Below are 20352 nucleotides of genomic sequence, written 5' to 3' on the forward strand. Positions count from 1 at the left end.
ACATCCGGAATATTTACACAGGTACTTTTTTTCTTGCATGTGATGTTTTTAGTGGTATTATGCAAATTGCTTTATGGGACGCACCAGTTGCCATATAATTAAAAAGATATATTTGATTATCTTATAACATACTGTAAAAAAAGATATTTTTTGTTTTAAGGAAATTAACAGTAGAGGAAAATTACAGATTGGAGAAAGAGGGGAAACTTTCCAAAGCAGATGAAAAGATCAGTCATGCATTTGAGGAGCTAGAGACATACAGGTATCAAATATATTTTACTCCTTTCTTTTTGAGGTGGGGAGGGTATCAAAACACCCAATATCAGAAAAAGTAACAAAGCAACCAAAAATAAACCCAACATTTTTTTGATGATTTTTTCATTTGGATATCTTGCTGTCATGCAATTACACAGAAAATATAAGAAGGAAAAAAATGTTTTCCTTTCAGTGTGTATGATTTTAAATCTCTCACATTAGTTGACTTGAACATGGGAAATCCTATTTTATGTTAATGTGAATAACTTTATGAATAGCCATTAATTTCAGGGTCTTTTCTTTGTGGTTCAAATGGGGAAGAATGTGTACAATATTAGGGAATTCGAGAAGTCTGCCTCAAAAAGAGTGAACCACAACTAAAGGTCTGAAGAAGTGTTTATATGTCTAGTTTTTCCCTTGGTTCACTCATCATTAGTTCCATGGAAATAATAGAAAACCTAGAGAAAATAAGGGGCAAGATTTAGCAGGGTTCCAGATAGTTCTTATATTTCATTTTGTGTTAGAAGGATAAGCTTGGGTTTTATCCAAAAGAAGAAATTATTTTACTAGTTGTGTAAAGGTAGTAAGTAACATTTTACTTCACACAGACAGCTAATTTCTTAGAATTCTGGTAAGATTGTAGATATCTGAATAAGTCTTCCAAGGTCATGCTGCATAAAAATAAACACAAACCAACATACCATATAAATTCTTGCATGACCATTGGTTTAGGTAAACCCAAGTAATAGTACTCTTAAAGCACAATTAATGTTAAAATTATGTCAAGAAAAATATACTGCTTTAGAAGTCTTAAAGGTAATTGATGTGTGGAGTTCTGGAGTTATTTTTTATATTAAACAAAGCACTTTAAGTGTTTTAATTGATACTTTCAGTGGACATAGTATATTTTCTCATTTCTTAGTATATGTTAATAGTAGAATGATTATTTCTTATAGAAAGCGAGCCAAAGATCTTGAGGAAGAACTGGAGAGAACCATTCATTCTTATCAAGGGCAGGTATGTATGTGTGTGTATGTGTGTGTGTGTGTGTGTGTGTGTGTGTGTGTAAATTAAAACAATTATGATTTGTTTGAGTTGTTTATCTCTATTTTGATACAGGAATATATCAATTTTGATATTTGTATCAATTTTGATACAGGAATATATCAATCAAAGAGAAGTTGTATACCTCTTTTGAGGTTTTGCACCTGTCTGTGGGACATTTATAGGGAGCCAAATTTCTGGAATAAGAGACCTTGTTTAAAATTGCCATGTGTCCTGCTTCTTTGGGAATGTGGATTGAATAAACATATACCCACGTTGGGCTCTCATATTCACTTGGGCTAATTATCTCTTAGTTGGTAACTCATTGTAGTTGATTATTGCATAAAAGAAATTTACTAGACAAAAACTCATTCAGTTTTTTAAGAATGTTATAAATTTTAAAAAATTAAATTTAAAAATTTAAATTAAAAAATTTTAAATTTAAGACTTTAATACTTTTATGTGTATATGAAAATTTGCTTTAAAAATGTTGCTTTTCAGAGATGCTTGAGTTATTTTTGAGTTTATGAGTTGTGTACCAAATTATAGTGGGAGATGCAAAATTTTTTATTTAAGAAAATCAGTAGTATTTTAATGAATTTCTTTTTCAGATTATTTCCTATGAGAAAAAAGCACATGATAATTGGGTAAGTATCAAATTCTCTGTCACGTTGTTCTTTTTCCTAATTTAAATGAGCAGTTTAAAAGGTACACTTCCACACTGCAAATTAAGTTAGTATTAAATAAGATCAGTTTCTTTTAATTTTACTGGTAGTGAAATTATGTGTTTTGTTTTGTTTTTTTTAATTTCTTTATTTGACAGAGAGAGAGACAGTGAGAGAGGGAAAACAGCAGGGGAAGCGGGAGAGGGAGAAGCAGGTTTCCCGCAGAGCAGGGATCCTGATATGAGGCTTGATCCCAGGATCCTGGGATCATGACCTGAGCCAAAGGCAGATGCTTAACAACTGAGCCACCCAGGCGCCCCTGAAATTATGTTCTTTATGAACTAAATACTTTGTTATAACACAGTTATTCATAGAAATCTGATTTTTCCCTCTTTGCTTTTACTTTGCAAGGATCTTATTTTTTGTCTGTGGGAGGTGATGTAATGTTCATGGATTAATTGTTTGAGGGCCCTGAATTGCCACTAGTACTTGTGGACAAATTAAATTACTGGGCGTGTTTACTCATCTATGAAACAACAGATTGAACTAAGTGATATTAAAAGCCTCTTCTAGTCGTAAAAGTCATACAATTCGGGTATCTGATTCTCAGTGTTGAATTACTTGATACACATCAAGAAAAAGATTATTGTGAGAAATGACATGTTGATGCTCCCAGAGGAGCACTGTGTGAGGAAATGATAAGGACGCAGGTTTTACTAACCATAGGAATGATCCGTCTAACATGTAGAAATGTTACAATAGCTGGCGTTTGTCCTAGGAGTCTTCAAGGGGAGACAGTTTGCACAGCGGGTGAACTCATGGAGTCTGGAGTCAGCCTGTCATGGTTGGGATCCTGGTTCCATCACCTGTAAAAACCATTCTTGTTTCCTTACCTGTAAGGAAAGATATAGCAGTAATACCTATTTCATAGAGTTATTATGATGAATAAGTAAGATAACTCATGTAAGGCTGTTAGCCAGGTGCCTGACACATAATAAGCACTCAGTACATGTTAACTGTTACTACACTGTTGCACTGTAACTTGGGAGATATTTCTTAGATGTGGATATTTCTTGGAGTGGAGATTCCAGCATAGATTCTAAATTAGACATGTTGAATATCAGGGCTCTTCCCATTTCTCAGATTTTGTACTGAGGGTTCAAGTGAAGTTTTGTTACTGAATTAAGCTGGGCTTGGGAGATGAATTTAGTCTTTTTCACCACTCCCTTTTTCTTTCTGAATACTAAGAACAGATAATTTTTTAAAGATGAGAAGAACTTAAAAAAAAAAAGATGAGAGGGGCGCCTGGGTGGCTCAGTGGATTAAGCCGCTGCCTTTGGCTCAGGTCATGATCTCAGGGTTCTGGGATCGAGCCCCGCATTGGGCTCTCTGCTCTGCAGGGAGCCTGCTTCCTCCTCTCTCTCTGCCTACTTGTGATCTCTCTCTCTGTCAAATAAATAAATAAAATCTTTAAAAACAAACAAACAAAAAAAAAGATGAGAAAAACTTTAGTGTCTTGTGTTCTAAGCACTATACTTAAAGGCATTTTGCATATATAACTCATTCAGTCCACATAAGAACTGTAAAATAGGCATTATAATTCAAATTTTACAGATGAGAAAACAGCCCAAGGTCACATGACCAAAGAGTGAAGGGTAGAGATTGAAATTTTGACCTTTTTTATTCCAAGTCTGAGCTTTTTCTGTTATTGTACATTGCATTTCTTGTTTAGTAAATAATGACATTGACTTCATGTTAAAACATACAAAAAAGGGGCACCTGGGTGGCTCAGTTGGTTAGGTGTTAAGCATCTACCTTCGGCTCAGGTCATGATCCCAGGGTCCTGGGATCAAACCCCATGTCAGGCTCTCTGCTCAGCAGGGAGCCTACTTCTCCCTCTTCCTCTGCTTGCCCCTCCCCAACTTGTGCTCTTTCTGTCAAATAAATAAAATAAAAAATGCAAAAAATATCCTTTATGTCTTAAAAGTGTTTTGTTTTTTTTTTAAAGATTTTATTTATTTGAGAGAGAAAGAGAAAGGATGCACATATAAGCAGGGAGAGGGACAGTGCGAGAGGAAGCAGCAGACTCTCCACGAGCAGGGAGACCGATGTAGGGCTCCTGGGATACCAGGAGCCTGGCATCATGACCTGAGCCGAAAGGCAGATGCTTAACCAACGAACCACCCAGGCATCCCTCATTTTTTTTTTTTTTTAAGATTTTATAAAAATAATGCATACTTACTGAATAAAAAGTTCAGACTATATAGAAAAGATGTACAAAGAAGTAATCAGCAATATCACTTTCATTTATTCTATACCTAAAAAAATATATTTAGACATAAATCACAGGTATGTTTTAAAAAATGAAAACATACTATATATTACTGTTTTATATTCTGCCTTATTTAATACATTATAGATATTTTTCTATGAATATTTTATATCTATATAAACCTTTCCCATTTGATAAATGTTTCCTTTGTTTCTACTTTCTTACTATTAAAAATAATTTCACAATTTCAGATGTTACTTTTTCCTTTGAACATTTCTTTGTTCCATCCCATTAGATTTAATCTTTTCTTCCTCTGAACTCACATAATACTTTGCTTTTATGTGTTCTGTGGCAAGTACTGTGGTTGTTTACAGTTGTCCTTACCACAGATTTAAACTTCTTAAGATAGGGACTGTTTCTTTTCCCTTAATACTTACACTTAATAGATGCTTTTATGTGTAGTTTAAGTATTTAATATCTGAATACGGTGTGATCATTCAGTGAAATACAGTTTTACCTAACCTTTGAAGTGTAAGCTTTTCAAAAGCCTGTAATCATTTAGCATCAGTGATTTATATTTATATTTTTTGTAGATCTGTCTTTCATATTGATAGCATTGTAATCATAGTAAAATTTACTTTTGACATTAACTTTTCATTGTCTTATGCCTTAAAATCAAGAGTAAATAGTTATACTAAATTTGTGGAAAACATTTAGAAGTGGCTTTGGTTCTGCATTATTAAATGAATTGGTATTTTATTAACTAAAATTGTTATGGTGTAATATTCTTTTTATTAGTATAAAGTTGATTATATGCTTACATGTTAGAAAGTGATTTATATATGAAATCTTTTTGATAATAATGCTAAAATGGTTAAGCTTTATTTTGTGTCTGTGTGTGTGTGTGTGAGAGGAATATTTAACATACTTTATTCTTTGGCCAGTTAATGTCAGTTTTAATGTGTAGTTCATAATTTTAAGTGAATACATTTGATAGATCTTTTTACTTATAACAAGTTATGGTTATAAATTGAGTTAATTTGCCTACCTTTGCATGATAAATACATTTGCCCAAGTGGATTGCATTAGTTTGGCCAGGTCTGATATTCTTCTTAACTGGAGAAGTTCTTGCTTCTTAACTGGAGAGTTCACAGAATGACTGGAAAACATGCAGTATTCCATACATGTTTAACCTTTGCCCACAAACTGTTTAGGAATATTATATGTTCTTGGTATTTATTATAAGTGCAAATTTATTTTATGTAACATATGTACTCTGATTTTCTAACCTTTTATTACATAAGAATTTCACTAAACAAATGTAAGACTGTAGGAATTGATTTTTATAGTGCTATGTGCTGAACAGACATGCTGCACACTTTGATTATATTTAGCCATTTAAAAAAATATCCTATATGGGCATGCTGTGAAACTGTTATAGACCTTTATGGTTTCACTAAATGATAGTGATTCCTCTCCAAAGACAGCTGTCTATGATATTATAGCCAGCGTACATGTGCCTAATGATTCTGAGTCTGCATTCCCATCACCCTAAGCTTGGGTCCTCTTACATTGCTTTTGTCATATTATTTGGATTTTACAGCACCAAATGGTGCTGATCCTTGTCTCCACATTTAGATAACAGCATTCATTGGCAAGTACATGATCAAACTCTAGCCTTGAGACTCATGTCTTCTGGTTATAGGAAACTCATTCCCTTTTAAAAAATTACCTAAATTAAACATTTTTACATTGACTTTCTGAAATGGATATGTAAGTGATTATGATATTTATGAATACTTATCTTTCATTTTACATTTGTTTGTGTTAGTTTTAAGATGTATTTTCAAAAAAAGATAAAAAGTGTATTATTTTCTTTAAGTTGGCAGCTCGGAACGCTGAAAGAGCTCTTAATGATTTGAGGAAAGAAAATGCTTACAATAGACAAAAGTAAGTATCTTTGTGGGAACACTTTAAAGCTTTAGTTCGTACTTTTTTAAATTGTTATGTATTATATAATGCTTTTGTAGGGATAAATATGCATGAATCCAGCATATCTGATGGTGAAATATTTATTAGTTTTACTATGAGTTACTAGATTCTTTTGTTTGAAACACTTAGAGAAGTTATTTTAACAGAAGTAAACTGTTCACTTGTTCTTCTGTAAAAAGTATAACTTAAAAAAATTCTTTTTTTAAATCAGAGTAGGAAGAGGCATTTACAAGGGATGGAAAGAGAAAGGACAAATTTCTGATATAGTAATTTTCAGAGTACTGGCATCTTTAAGTAGGTGAATGGGTAGAATAAATGTTAATTGTTTCATTCTCTGATTTTCTTTCATTGGATGACAATGCTTTACAAATAAAATGAAAGGGAGAATAAAAGTTTATAATGTATAATCGAAGAGAAGAATAAATACTTTTCTAAGAGGATTGTAATAGTCTTCCCAGGCGCTAAAATTTCTTGCCAGAGTGTACTATTAACATTATCCAGTATTAGCTTAGTCTCTTTGCTTGTCTTTTCTACTCTGAAATTAAAACTACATGATTAAATGTTTTATTTCAGATCCGATGATCAAAAACTAGAAATACGATTCTTTTAAGATGTCACATTTTTCAGATAAAAGGCTTAGGAATGAAAGAGTAGGATGAGTTCACTGGATTCCTTTATTATGATCTGATTGGAATCAGGGGTAACATTACAGTGGAAAGCAGAAGTGACTCAGAACTAGGAGCCCTGTGTTTTAATCCTTGCACTTTCATTTTGAATAAATCATGTAAACTTTTTGCTCAGTTTCCTTGGCTGTAAAATGATAGATTTGAACTGGTTGACCTTGGAAAGCCCTGCTATTTCTAAAATTTGTGTTCTGGGATTATAGTATTCACTGTAGTCTAGTTTTTTCTTTTTTAAAAAATGATTTTATTTATTTACTTGGCAGAGAGAGAAGCAATGAGAGAGGGAACATAGCAGGAGGAGTGGGAGAGGAGAAGCAGGCCTCCCCGCTGAGCAGGGACCACCCCCCCACCCCCGCCCCATGCAATGCTGGGCTTGGTCACAGGACCTGAGCAGAAGGCTCAAGTCTCCAAGGGCAGATGCTTAAAGACTGAGCCACCAAGGTGCCCCCACTGTAGTTCAGTTTTGAAAACAGAACAAAATAAAGTGATTTTGAAACTCAATAAAACATCACTATCATTAGGCAAAAAGAAGCCCGTTACCCCAGAATAAGTAGTGGGGTTATAGAAAGGTGTTTTGTTTCTGAATATTTGTTTGTTTGTTTTGGCTTCTTTCTTTTTTTTTTTTTTTAAATATTTATTTATTGGACAGACAGAGATCACAAGTAGGCAGAGAGGCAGGCAGGGGAGGGAGGGGAGGCAAGCTCCCTGCCAAGCAGAGAACCCGATGCGGGGCTCGATCCCAGGACCTCAGGATCATGACCTGAGCTGAAGGCAGAGGCTTTAAACCACTGAGCCACACAGGCACCCCTCTTTTGGTTTCTTTTTTAAATTTTAATTCCAATGTAGTTAACACACAGTGTTCTATTAGTTTCAGGTGTACAATATAGTTATTTGACAATTACATATATTACTCATCAGAATAATTTTAAAGAACTGTTTTTTCTATGTAGATAGATATTGAGGTAGTGAAAAGTACCTTGTACTTGGTAGTGGCATTTTTCTTGAAATGTGGGTGCTTTTCTTGGATGAGTAACTTAGAGATGTTTGTTCTTTATTTGCAGATTAACTGAAACAGAGTTTAAATTTGAACTTTTAGAAAAAGATCCTTATGCACTTGATGTTCCAAATACAGCATTTGGCAGAGGTAGTCTTTTTTTTTTTAAACCCTTGTTTAAAATACATATATATATGTATATATTGCACATAACCTTTTATATTAGTATAAATTAATACTACTATTTATAAATATTTTAGATTTTGGAACCAGGATTCTAATCCGAGTTCTGGCACAATCTCCCAGGTTTCTGAGTTTTGTTTCCCTAGCAAAAATGTAAATAATTGCTGCCCCCATTTCTCAGTGGGCATTTGTAAGATGATGTCTATTTAGTACATTGAGCTCCTTGCAAAGCAAAGTGCTTGGCACATAGTCAGGTAATCATAATTATTTTATAATAATTATATAATTATTTATTATAATAAATAATCGTAATTATTTTAAGGGCGAATGAATAAGGAGTGCTTAAATGGAATAATGTTGTGACTTTTTATATTCACTCTCTTTGGAATTTGCCTGAATTATAAAAATAAGAATAGAACAGTCATTTTTAGTTATTTAAAAGAATCAGTTAAGGTGAGAAAACAGTCTGAGCATTCTTTGCTTTAACTACCTCCAAGTGAGGACCAGTTCTTTGGAAGATGTATTTAATATTTTTGTCCACTCATTAAAGACTTAGCATTTTTAATGATCTCATACTATTCCAAATAGTTTAAATTTTTCAAAATAATTTTTGGTTGAATTGGAATTAAGCATCTAAGGCAGTGAAAATAAAGGTAGCTTTATATAGGTGGAATTCCATTTTAATAACTATTTTGAAGGTATATAAGTCACTTTTGAGAGTCTAATTTCATTAAAATGAGATTTTATTTTTATATTAAAAAATAGCAGATTATTATTAATTTCAAACAGTAATAAAGTTTGGAGTGGTGAGAATTATATAGAAGGAATTCTCTTCTGGATTTAATGCAGAAGTTTCAGAAAAATTAAATAAGACTTTGATCTTTTGTTGTAATAATAACATTTACATATTTAAAAAGTATTATTTTGGTGGCACTTAAGCTTGTTTTTTGATGTTCTTGACTTTTGATCTTTGGAAGTGTAATCATTACTTGGGAGTGGTGAAGTTTGTAAAATGATAGGGCTCTTGGTTATTTGATTTATAATGTGATTTATTTGATGAATAAATATAATCTGAATTTTCAGTGGCAATGAATCAGAAGTAATTTCTGATGCTTCAGAGGATTTTGCATTTCTACTTTCCAAGATCTGAGCTTTACTCAAATAATTCATGGCCCAAGATAGCCTATCTGGCTCTAATTTAAACTGAGCCCTTCTATAGTACAACCCTCACCAGCCAAAATATCCGGAAGCAAACTGCCATTAAAAGCAAAACCAAACAAACTTCATAGCCCCCAAATCCTCTTATACCTCTAAAATATCACCAAATATCACCATTATCCTTTGCTTAGTAGTGTATGGTTATTTAAGTGTATTAGTTACCAAGAGGATAATGTTTTTATTGACTAGTGTATCTATTTGGTACACAGACTTTAAAAACCTAGGGTTCCATATTTAATTCTGTCCCATATTAGCAAAACCTAAGGCATAGTTAGTATTCAAGAAGTGGATTAAACTTAAATTGGCAATAGGGTGACCTGATGGAAATTGTTGAAATGGAATTCTAATCTATAGTGTAGCTAATTGAAACTATGAATTTAAATATGCTGTTTTAATTATTCCAGAGCATTCCCCATATGGTCCCTCACCATTGGGTCGACCTTCATCTGAAACGAGAGCTTTTCTCTCCCCTCCAACTTTGTTGGAGGGTCCACTCAGACTCTCACCTTTGCTTCCAGGGGGAGGAGGAAGAGGTATATTGTTTAAACATCTTTATTACTCTAGATTTCTTCCTTATTTTATATTTTCATCTCAACTTATCTTTAAAATAAACCTTGGGAAAATACAGGCATTCCTTGCACTTATTGTGGGTTACTTTTGTTTGGAAAAGGAGCTCTGTGATATCTAATTTTAATATATTTTTCTCTTAGAAACAGGATTATAATAGGTTATATTTTGATCAAGCACTTGATGTGTATCTCTTTAAATCATTCGGCTTCTTAAAAACTGTATATTATAGCACTTTATAAAGAACACATAAAATATGATAACAATCTAACCTGGCATAAAATTGTATTTTAATGAAACATTAAAATGTAGAAATTCCAAATTCTTTTTCTACTTTATTATCATGATCTTTATTGTAGAAAATCAGAAAGTGAAAGAACCTTCTTTTTAGAGTGGAGTAATTCAGAAGTACTATCTTATAGGCCAAGTTTTGATGAGAGTCTTAAAGGAGACCTAAATGATTTCTTAATACTTTGAGAAACTGACCCAAGATTGTCTGCTTTGTTACCTACCTGTATGGGTTTTTGAGAATCTCAGCAGCTATTTCAAACCTATGCATTAGTTCTTGGTCTTTCTGCATTTACTTTAGCACTCACCCTTGTGTTACCTATGTACCTGGATTTTTCCTCTTTTGATCTTTTACCATACTTTCTTCACTTTGTCAGGTTGCTTTAAAATTTTCCCTTGAATTGTGGCACAATGCAAAGATTTAGAAAATACTGTTTATTCCCAAATCAAAAGTCTCAGGTTTTTAGCCTCATCTATGTTGTATGAGAGCTGATAGCATTCTTCATCAGTGTTGTGACCCTCATTCTGCTCCTTTTATTAGTGATTTTAGCATATTGACTCTGACTAAATCAAAACACCAAACTAAACTCAACTTACCAAAGTTCATATATTGAAATGGATACTGCTTATCAAAATAGTCTCTCATGGAGGCTATAATTCCCTATTGAACCTACTATTATTTTAAATATTTTTGGAGCTTTTTCTTTGGGATTGTCTTCAAAGAATGAGAAAACGAATTTTCTACTTTATGGTTAGGGGATGTTTTCCCTTTGCATCTCCTGTTTACATGATCTTTCCTTATCCTCAGTTTGGTAGACTTAGCACTGGTCTCTTCTACCTCCCAGTCCTACTATTGATTGGGCCCACAGCCTGGAGACATTTCAGAGAGAAGCTTTTCTTGTCGTGGCTTTGAACTGAAAACTCCTAGGGAAAGAGTGAGTTGCAGACTGATACTTGGAGTCCTGGGAGACCTTTGCCTTAAGCACTTTAGGAAGGGGACTAATTTCAAAATTCACATGTGTGCAATAAATGCCCTAGAATTCATTTTCCCCCTAATTTTTTTTTTAAACTTTGAACAGTAAGAAATATATTTTAGGTCATATTTTATTACCCATCAAAATAAATGTAATAGAAACCATTTACATGTTTTTTATGCTTTCTGATACTTTCTATTCATTTCTATTCCATTTCATTAAAAAAATTGCTGCTTAAGAGTAAGTTGATTTTATGCACCACGATGGGTTGCAGCCAGCTGTCTGACAAACAGTGCCCTAGAAATAAGGGTATAATTGGCTAAACTGCAAATGTGAATCACTGGAAGTTGAGTAACATAAGTCAAGGATTGCTTGTAGTCAATTGAATATTTGGAATAAGAGTGAAATTTACCTTTGATTTCTCCTCTCCTATTTAAATTACTTTCCTTTCCTTTTTAATTACTTTCAAGGAATGATGTGTTTAGATTATTTGCAAGGGTGTTTTGCTATTTTTTAGAAAAGCTACAGAAGTTTTAGGTAAGTTATCAGTAGGTCTTAAAAGAGTTGCTTTGAAGTAAAGTTCCTGTGACCCATCAAAGAAGGAAGACTAGTGCCCTTTTCCTTTGTTTTATTATCTTTTTAAAATTGAAAGTTTGGGTGAGATACATGTTCAAATAAGATGAAATATAAGGAAAATAATTTCTTTTTAGAGTAACCTTAATGTAACTTTTGGTCTGAATGCAAATTTTAACATTTAGCATTTTCAAGTTTGTAATTTTTCACCTGGTAGTCATTTGGCCTATGCTTTGGTCCTCTGAGAGGAAGCAATCAAAAGAAGGCCTTTGTCTCCTTTAAAGATCTGTGCTTCACTCTAGATGAACTCAGCCTAATTGACTCTTGCTCATTTTTTACCAATTTAATTTTCTGTTTTTCCAGCCTTTTTCTTCTAATGAACTTATAAGAAGGATGAATAGGCTGGAAGGGAAGATTGAGGGAAATTAATAGAATGTACAAGTATAAGGAAAAGAGATAGTTGACCTTCTGAATATAAAAGTTTACCTCTTGACTGTACAAAGGGAGTAGATAAAAAAATCTTAAAAGATTATATTTTTTATATATAAAAGGATTCTTATACTGATTTGAACAGGTTACCAAGAAAACGTCAAATTTGTTTTAGTCTCTTAAAGGTGTACTGAAATGTGGAAAACATTTTAGATTTCTATAAAAAAGTTGTTATTGTTGTTTTTTAAATAATTGGTATTCCTTGAAAGGAAAAAGCTTTTGTTTTCTGGGCAATATAATTTTGGGAAGATCTTATTCTCCCCTCAGTGATAGATAAGTAAAGTATTAACATATTTTGTTATTTAGTGTTTAAAAAACTGTGTATTTGTTTTTTTCCATTTTAATTGAACATGTTATTAATTGAGGTACTGTCCTTTTTGTGATCATAAGGGAACGTTATAATGATGATGATCTTTTATAAATGTAAGCATGCTGATTTCCTTATCCAAATTAGTGTTACTTTGTTCAAAGTGTTTATTCCAACTGTGCTGTTGTTTTTGAAACTCTTGTTTTAGACTTGCCTTCAGAGTTGTGAGCTCTTTTTGAAGGTGAATTTGATATTCAGAAATTGCTAAAAGCCCTTTAAAGCCAAATTTATCTGGTGGGTATAAAGTTTGTAATCAGACTGGTTAAAATCATTTTTGGACAGAAGTAGAGTCCTGTTTCAACATTGAGATGCAGTTTTTTGAGTGGCTTTTAAGTTAATCTGAGTACATTTCTAAAAGGGTTGTTCTAAAAAATACTGTGAGTAGTTGTAGAATTATTGAAATAGGTATATAGAGTCTAGGATGACAGCTTTAAAAGAATCAAGCTCTTTTTGACTATTGGCATATTAGTGTAAGCAACAAAAACCTCATTTTATAATTATTTTATTCCATTTTATTCTATTCTGTTATAGAAATCTCTACTTTGCAATTTACTTTATACTCCTATTTTTCAGACTTAGTATTTACAATTCACAATTTAGCCATTGATTTTATGTATAAATGATGATGGTGGTAACATTTCTAAATGACTTTAATAGACAGTTGTTTGTTTATACACATTGCAAAATTATTATTTCTTCATTGTCCTAGACTTTGTCCTAGGCTTTGGTAGGATAGAATTGTAGTCTAATGTGTCTTAGGGAAACTTTGGTGGAATCTCATTGTTCTCACTTTTTACAAGGTGCCTGGATTTCATTTGACGATATGTTTTATAATACTTTTTTAGGTGAAACAGAATTGTATTTTTTTCTTTAATTAGGCTTAAGAGGCCCAGGGAATCCTCTGGACCATCAGAATACCAATGAAAGAGGAGACTCAAGCTGTGATAGATTAACTGATGCTCGTAGAGCGCCTTCAGACACTGGATCCCTTTCACCTCCATGGGAGCAGGATCGTAGGATGATGATCCCACCATCAGGTATGGAAAGAGTATAATTATTTATATTTGAAAGGCAACCAGTATGTGCAACATAGAGGAATGGAAGAAAAGAGGAGTACATGTACGTCCTGTCTTAAGAAAAACCACGATATATATTAGAAAACAATAGTAACATAAATTTCCAAATGTGATAATTAGGGATAATTGTTCAGGTTACAGAAATCTTCTTTGCTCCCCTCCAGCCCTCCTGTGGAATATCTTTATTGTTTTTATTTCTCACAGAAAGGATATATATTTATTTTAGAAAATCCAAACAATTGTGAGGTGCCTGCGTGGTGCAGTCAGTTAAGCCTCAGACTCTTGGTTTGGGCGCAGGTCATGATCTCAGGGTTGTGGGTTTGAGCCCCTCACTGGGCTCCACGCTAAGCACAAAGTCTGCTTAAGATTCACTCTCCTTTTTGTCTGCTCCTCCTTCCCGCTGTCTCTCAAATAAATAATAAATAAGTCTTAAAATCTAAACAATGGAGAAATGTGTAATTAGGAAAGTGAAAAAAATCTCAATCATCATCTTAGCATGCCTTTCTAAGAATTTAGTTTTATATCTTCTAGGGAATGTTGTGTTTTGAGGTTTTTGTTTTTATTTCTTCTTTTTTTTTTTTTTTGGCATGCATTCATAAACATAAATGTAAAAATTCCTTCACTTCTCTGCAATTATACTGTTCACCTTCTTGAAATTGTCTTTTCTTTTTCTTTTTCTTTTTTTTTTGGTGGGCGGTAAAGCAAAGTTTATTGAACTATAGTACAAAGCTCCTAAAGAAAGAGGGAACACAAGAGGGATCCCTAAAATTGTCTTTTCTCATTGGACAAATGTCTTAGATTTACTGCTAAAATAAATATGTTTACCGGAAGAGTCACAGAAGAATATCCCAAAGGAAGGCAGGTAGCTGCTATTTTCTGATAGCTCTTACTTTCCCAAGGAATGTAATTAAAATTACTTGGTTAGCTAAATTTTATTTAGGTATGGTGTTTCAGGGACACTGTTATGTGTAGTGAGCTATGCCTGCTTTGTATACATTAGTTATATTTTAAAAATATATATTATTTCCGATTCCTTCCTGAGGAGTTGGAGTGAGTAAGAGTATTATAGGAAAAAAACTTGAATTCCAAGAATCAGCCCTTACTGTAGTAGTATGTGTATGTTCTAAGACATGTTGGCTGCCAATACTGTGGTTTTGCTTTGTTTGAGATCACTAAATACAGCTTCATTAAGACAGATTTGTGTCACTTTGTTCACTGCGATAGCCTCAGCACTGAGCACCATGCTAGGGATGTAGTATTTGCTCAGGAAATACTCGACTGAGTGACTACCCAAATAATTCTGACAAAGCTGAGTATTTTTTTTTAATATTTGGAAATCTATTTTGCTGTGACGTACATACTTAAGAATCTTTTAGGGGAGTGGCATACAACATCTTTCATACCTTTAATATTCATTAAAAAGTTTTGCTGTGATAAAAATAAAGATAATAAATCACAGTCCCTTTCTCAGAGGACTTCGTTACAAGATTTTTGTGGATATCATATCTCTACATCTGTATAGAGGACTTTCCTTTGAGACTTTACAAGCTATTAGTACCAAGCGTCCCTGTCAAATGCACTGCATAGCTCTTCATTAAAATCTAGTGTAGTAGCTCAAAGTTGACTTATCTTCAGAAATAACCTAGGAAACTTCAAGGAAAATGCAGATACGTCTGGGTCCCACCTCAGATTGGGCCTTCTGAACATGAACTTCAGAGGTAAGGTCTGTATGTCTAAAAAAACTCTCTTGGAGGTTCTAAGGAGCATTTAAAAACCACTAATCTTCCCCCTCCCCAACCCCACTCATTTATTTATTGCCCTTATTATTTGGAAAGAACACTGAGTTCTTGAAGAGAATAGCTGACAGTCTTAAGTTAAAATACCTAGGCAAATAGCAGAGACTAGAGTTCAGACACTAATGACTTTGTTGTTGTTCATTCATAAAATTAGTAAATATTTTACATTTCCTTTAAAAATTGCCTTAAATCTATAATTTTAGACTTTTTGATACTATTTCATAGATCACTGAGTCTTTTCATTTTTTCCAATTTTTCTTTTATTCTTTTGGTTGAATAGTTTCTCTTGATTTATCTTTAAGTTTACTAACTCTTCCCTCTATCATCTCCATTCTGCTATTAATATTAAGCCCATTTAGTAAAAGTTTTAGATACTGTACTTTTCAGTTCTAGAATTTTCACTTTTTTATACTTTTTTTTTTTTTTAAAGATTTTATTTATTTGTCAGAGAGAGAGAGAGTACACACAAGCAGGCAGAGAGAGAGGAGGAAGCAGGCTCCCTGCCGAGCAAGGAGCCAGATGTGGGACTCGATCCCAGGACCCCAGGATCATGACCTGAGCCGAAGGCAGCGGCTCAACCAACCGAGCCACCCAGGCGTCCCACTTTTTTATACTTTTGATATCTCTCCTGAGATTTCTTCTTTTTTTATTCATTATGAGTATTTTCTGAATCTCATTGAGTATAGTTTTTTTTTTTTTAAAGATTTTATTTATTTGACAGACAGAGATCACAAGTAGGCAGAGAGGCAGACAGAGAGAGAGGGGGAGACAGGCTCCCTGCCAAGCAGAGAGCCCGATGCGGGGCTCGATCCCAGGACCCTGGGATCATGACCTGAGCCGAAGGCAGAGGCTTTAACCCACTGAGCCACCCAGGCGCCCCAAGTATAGTTTTTTTTAAAAAAGATTTATTGGTAGAGAGCCTGACTCGGGGCTTGATCTCAGGACCCCAAGATCATGACCTGAGTGGAAACTAAGAGTCAGACATTTAACTGAGTGTGCCACCCAGGTGCTCCTGAATATAGTTTTTTAATAGCTGCTTTAAAGGCCTTGTATAATTGTTTTGTTTGTTTGTTTGGCTTTGTTTTTTTAAAGATTTATTTATTATTAGTGAAATGCCCATGGCTGTGGGGTTGGGGTGGGAACAGAGGGAGAGTGAGAGAGAGAGAGAGAATCCCAAGCAGACTCCTGGCTGAGTGCAGGGTCTGACAGGGCTTGACCTCACAACCCTGAGATCATGGTCTGAGCTGACATCAAGAGTCGGATGCTTAACTGACTGAGCCTCCCAGGTGCTCCAAGACCTTGTATGATCATTCTAACATCAGGGTCATCTTAAGGATGGCCTCTGTTGGTCATCTTTTCTCTTTAAACTGGGTCACATTTTCTTGTTATATAGAGTAATTTGGTTTGTATCCTAGTAATTACGGGGATTCTGGATTTTGCTGTATTTCTCTGAAGAGCGTAGGTTTTGTTTTATAAAACGTTAAGTTGATCAAACTCAAACTTAGATTTTTTCTTCTCTAGACAGCAGTCCAAATACCAGTTCAGTTTTTAGACTTAGCTAAAAATGCTTTGTTTTAGACTTGGCTGAAAATGCTTTAAGCTTTCTTCATACATATGTGGTTCAGGGTTAGCCATTGACTTGGGGCAAAAATCTCAGAATCTAGGCTCTCTTCTTTGGCTCTCCTGGACTCTCTTCTTTGGTTTTTCAAGCTGCATTTTCTATGAGGTTTGACTGCTCTCTGCTATAGGTTGACTGTGGTCTGCCTTCAGGCTAAGATATAAAAAATGGAAAATTCACCCCACAATGGTACCTTCTTCCAAGTTCCCACCCTTTTACCAAATCTATTTTTTAATGCTCAGAGCCTTCAGGTATTTATTTCATTACTTTTAAATTTTTAATGTTTTTCCAGTTTTATTGAGCTATAATCAATAAACATCACTGTGTAAGTTTGTGTACAACATAATGATTTGCCTTTATATATATTGTGAAATTATTACCACAATAAGTTAACATCCATCATCTCATATAGGTACCAAAAAAATATACACGTTTTCCTTGTGATGAGAATTCTAGGATCTCTCTTAGCAGCTTTCCTATGTGTCATACAGCAGCATTAGCAATAGTCACCATACCATATATTATATCCTTAGTACTTATTTATCTTATAACTCGAAATTTCTATCTTTTGCTCAAGAAAAGGAAAAAAGTAGCACACTATATATATTAGTTGAACTCTATTCTATTTCCTTTCCTTTCCTGGAGCCCTTAGCATCCTTCTTTCGCAGAGGTGACTACTCATGAGGCCAGTGTGTGTAAACTTAGATCCATATATAATTTAAAAAAATACATAAATATATATCTAACTTTTCTCTTTTATCAAGTTTTTTAATCAGCATCATGTTCTTGAGTTCTTCCCATTTTAATATAAAGTTTATTACCTTAATTGCTATATAGTAATTCTGTATATAAACATACCACAATGTATTTATCCACTATCCTCTGTTGAACATTTAGGATGTTTCCAGTGTTTCACTATTACTAACAGTGCTGAAGTTAACATCCCTCGCATATATATTCTTTAGAGATGAGTCCAAGAAGTGAAATTGCTGAATAATAGGATAAGCATATTTTTTAGTTTAATAGATACTGTCATATTGTCCTCAAGAGTGGCTGTGCATGAAATATTTGAGAGTAGTTATTTCTACAGTACTTGATTTCTACAGTAGTTTTTTCTACAGACTGACTACAGTAGTTATTTCTATAAAACAGTTGTAAAACTGTTTTGAATTATCTCCGGTGATATGAGGTAAAATTTTTATCTCATTTTTATGTATAGTTCTTTGATTGGTGAGCTTGAGTATCTTTTCTTGTTTATTGGTAATTTATATTATCTATATTTATTTACTGTAAATTGCCTGGCCCATTTTATTTCTTGCTTAATAGGAATTCTTTTTTTTCTTAAGATTTTGTTTATTTATTTATTAGAGAGAGAGAGAATGTGGCGTGAGGGGCAGAGGGGAAGGGAGAGGGATAAGCACATTCTACTCTGAGTGTCAAGCTCCATGCGGGTCTCCATCTCCTGACCCTGAGATTATGACCTGAGCCAAAACCAAGAGTCAGATGCTCAACTGAATGTGCCACCCAGGCGCCCCAATAAGTATTCTTGGTATATTTTGGATATTAATCTTGTCTTTTCCAGATATTTTCTCAATTTGTTATTATGCATGTTATTGTTATATATAAGTTTCAAGTTTTGTTATAGGTAAGTTAATCCCTTTTTAGTAGAATTTTTGTTTTGTTTAAGACCTGTTCCTAGATCAAAATGATATTCTCTTTTCTTCTAAGAACTTAAAATTTTGTTGTAAGTTTTAGATCTGGATTTTATTTCTATTTCAGTGTTTCGTGTGAGGAGTCCTCCCCCCATTGAATACACAGTTATTTCAATACTATATATTGGTTCATCAGTTTGAAATACCACTTTATCTTAAATTAAATGTCCATATTTGCATACATCTGTTTCTCAGGCATTCTTTCTATACCATTGGTCTCTTTATTGCAGAATCCTAACCTATCTGTATCCATGCTGCTTTCATCTACTTTCTGGAAATTTTGCTTTTTCATTCCATTTAAATGCCTTAATTATTAGAATTAACATGTTGTGAAGGAAGATGTTTATTGTACTTGATTATTAGCCAGTATTAATCCTAAAAAATTCTAGTTCTTTATCCATCTTTATAATTCTCTTTTGTTTCTGTTGTGTGACAGAATCCAGAATTATTAAAATAGGTACTCAGGGAGCTATTACAGTCCAAGATTTGTTATGAAATGAAAAGAGAAAAATAATATTTTTGTTTAACCCAGGCATTTTGGATTTTATTCTAATTCTTAGTTTATGAAACTGCCTCAGAATGCTGTGTATACTTATTTGTAGCCTTTATTCATTTTTTCCCCCCGATCTTTTCTTTCTCCCATTCTTTCTTTTTAATCATGTCTTCTCTTATAAGGATGGTAGAAAACAAAGGTATGAAAGCAAGCAAACAAGGAACCATTTGTCTTTATTTTCTGTATTTCAGTCACATTGGTCATGTGCCTTCCACATAGCTTTATCTTGTTGCATCATGTGCGGTGTGTGTATCTGAGTTTGACCAGAATACTTGTTCATCCTTCCTTTTCTCTCAGGGCGAGCTTTACGTCCTCCATAACACCATGATTTCTTATTCCTCCAGTCAGAATTTAGTAAGCCACCACTCATAATTTGTATACCTCTTTAGTAAGGCATTGGCCACATTGTATTTATTTCTGTCACTATTAGACTATAAAATGTGTACTGTATCAAAATCAACTTTATATCAGTAGTGCCATGTACATATTAAGCCCTGGTAGATTTCAGGAATAAACTATTTTGGCCAGTGGAGGGCATCATGGGTATATGATTTATAAAATAGCAAGCTTGTAGCAAAATTTTTTATTTCTTTTTGATTTTGTATTTCTGAGGTTGCTGATATTGTGGGGATGTATTTTAGAAGCAAAATAATGATATAGTATGGTATCTTGAGACTTGCTTAAGAAAGAGTTGGGAAGTTTTCAGGCTTCCCCGCTTTATCCACTTGCCCAGCTCTGCCATTTAATTAATCCCATGTTTGTAGAAGAAAGGGAAAACTTAGTTTAGATCTCAGTCATTGGTATTGGTCTTCCTTTAATTGGGCTAATAATTCAGACCCATTGAGACAGTTTTTTGCTAAGATTCTGAAAGAGGGAGGAAATGAGCCTGAGGCTATCCACCCAGATCTTTCTTTCCTGATTCACACCCCTGGGCCCTTGGGAGCTCATTAAATATAATTCTTTCCATTAACTCTGGTTGATGCTGAGTGGTTTCCTTGGCTTTGTGTGGGAGAGGTGTGTCAGTAAGGTCCCA

The 20352-nt window shown here is 33.7% G+C and overlaps 1 protein-coding gene across 15 annotated transcripts in view; it reads left to right on the forward strand.

The window, feature by feature from the left end:
* MIA2 (MIA SH3 domain ER export factor 2) overlaps positions 1 to 20352 on the forward strand; it is an 87538-nt gene that overhangs the window by 59830 nt on the left and 7356 nt on the right. For 10 of the 15 annotated variants that reach the window (XM_046007551.1, XM_046007552.1, XM_046007553.1 and 7 more), the window contains 7 exons: positions 161 to 262; positions 1212 to 1272; positions 1911 to 1946; positions 6119 to 6186; positions 7973 to 8055; positions 9711 to 9839; positions 13443 to 13601. In XM_046007551.1, the coding sequence (XP_045863507.1) occupies positions 161 to 262; positions 1212 to 1272; positions 1911 to 1946; positions 6119 to 6186; positions 7973 to 8055; positions 9711 to 9839; positions 13443 to 13601 (638 nt within the window). The remainder of the gene's footprint in view (positions 1 to 160; positions 263 to 1211; positions 1273 to 1910; positions 1947 to 6118; positions 6187 to 7972; positions 8056 to 9710; positions 9840 to 13442; positions 13602 to 20352) is intronic. The other 5 variants (XM_046007556.1, XM_046007567.1, XM_046007564.1 and 2 more) reach the window with 2 other exon arrangements.

This window comes from Meles meles, chromosome 6 (genome assembly GCF_922984935.1).
Source record: "Meles meles chromosome 6, mMelMel3.1 paternal haplotype, whole genome shotgun sequence".
Taxonomy (NCBI): domain Eukaryota; kingdom Metazoa; phylum Chordata; class Mammalia; order Carnivora; family Mustelidae; genus Meles; species Meles meles.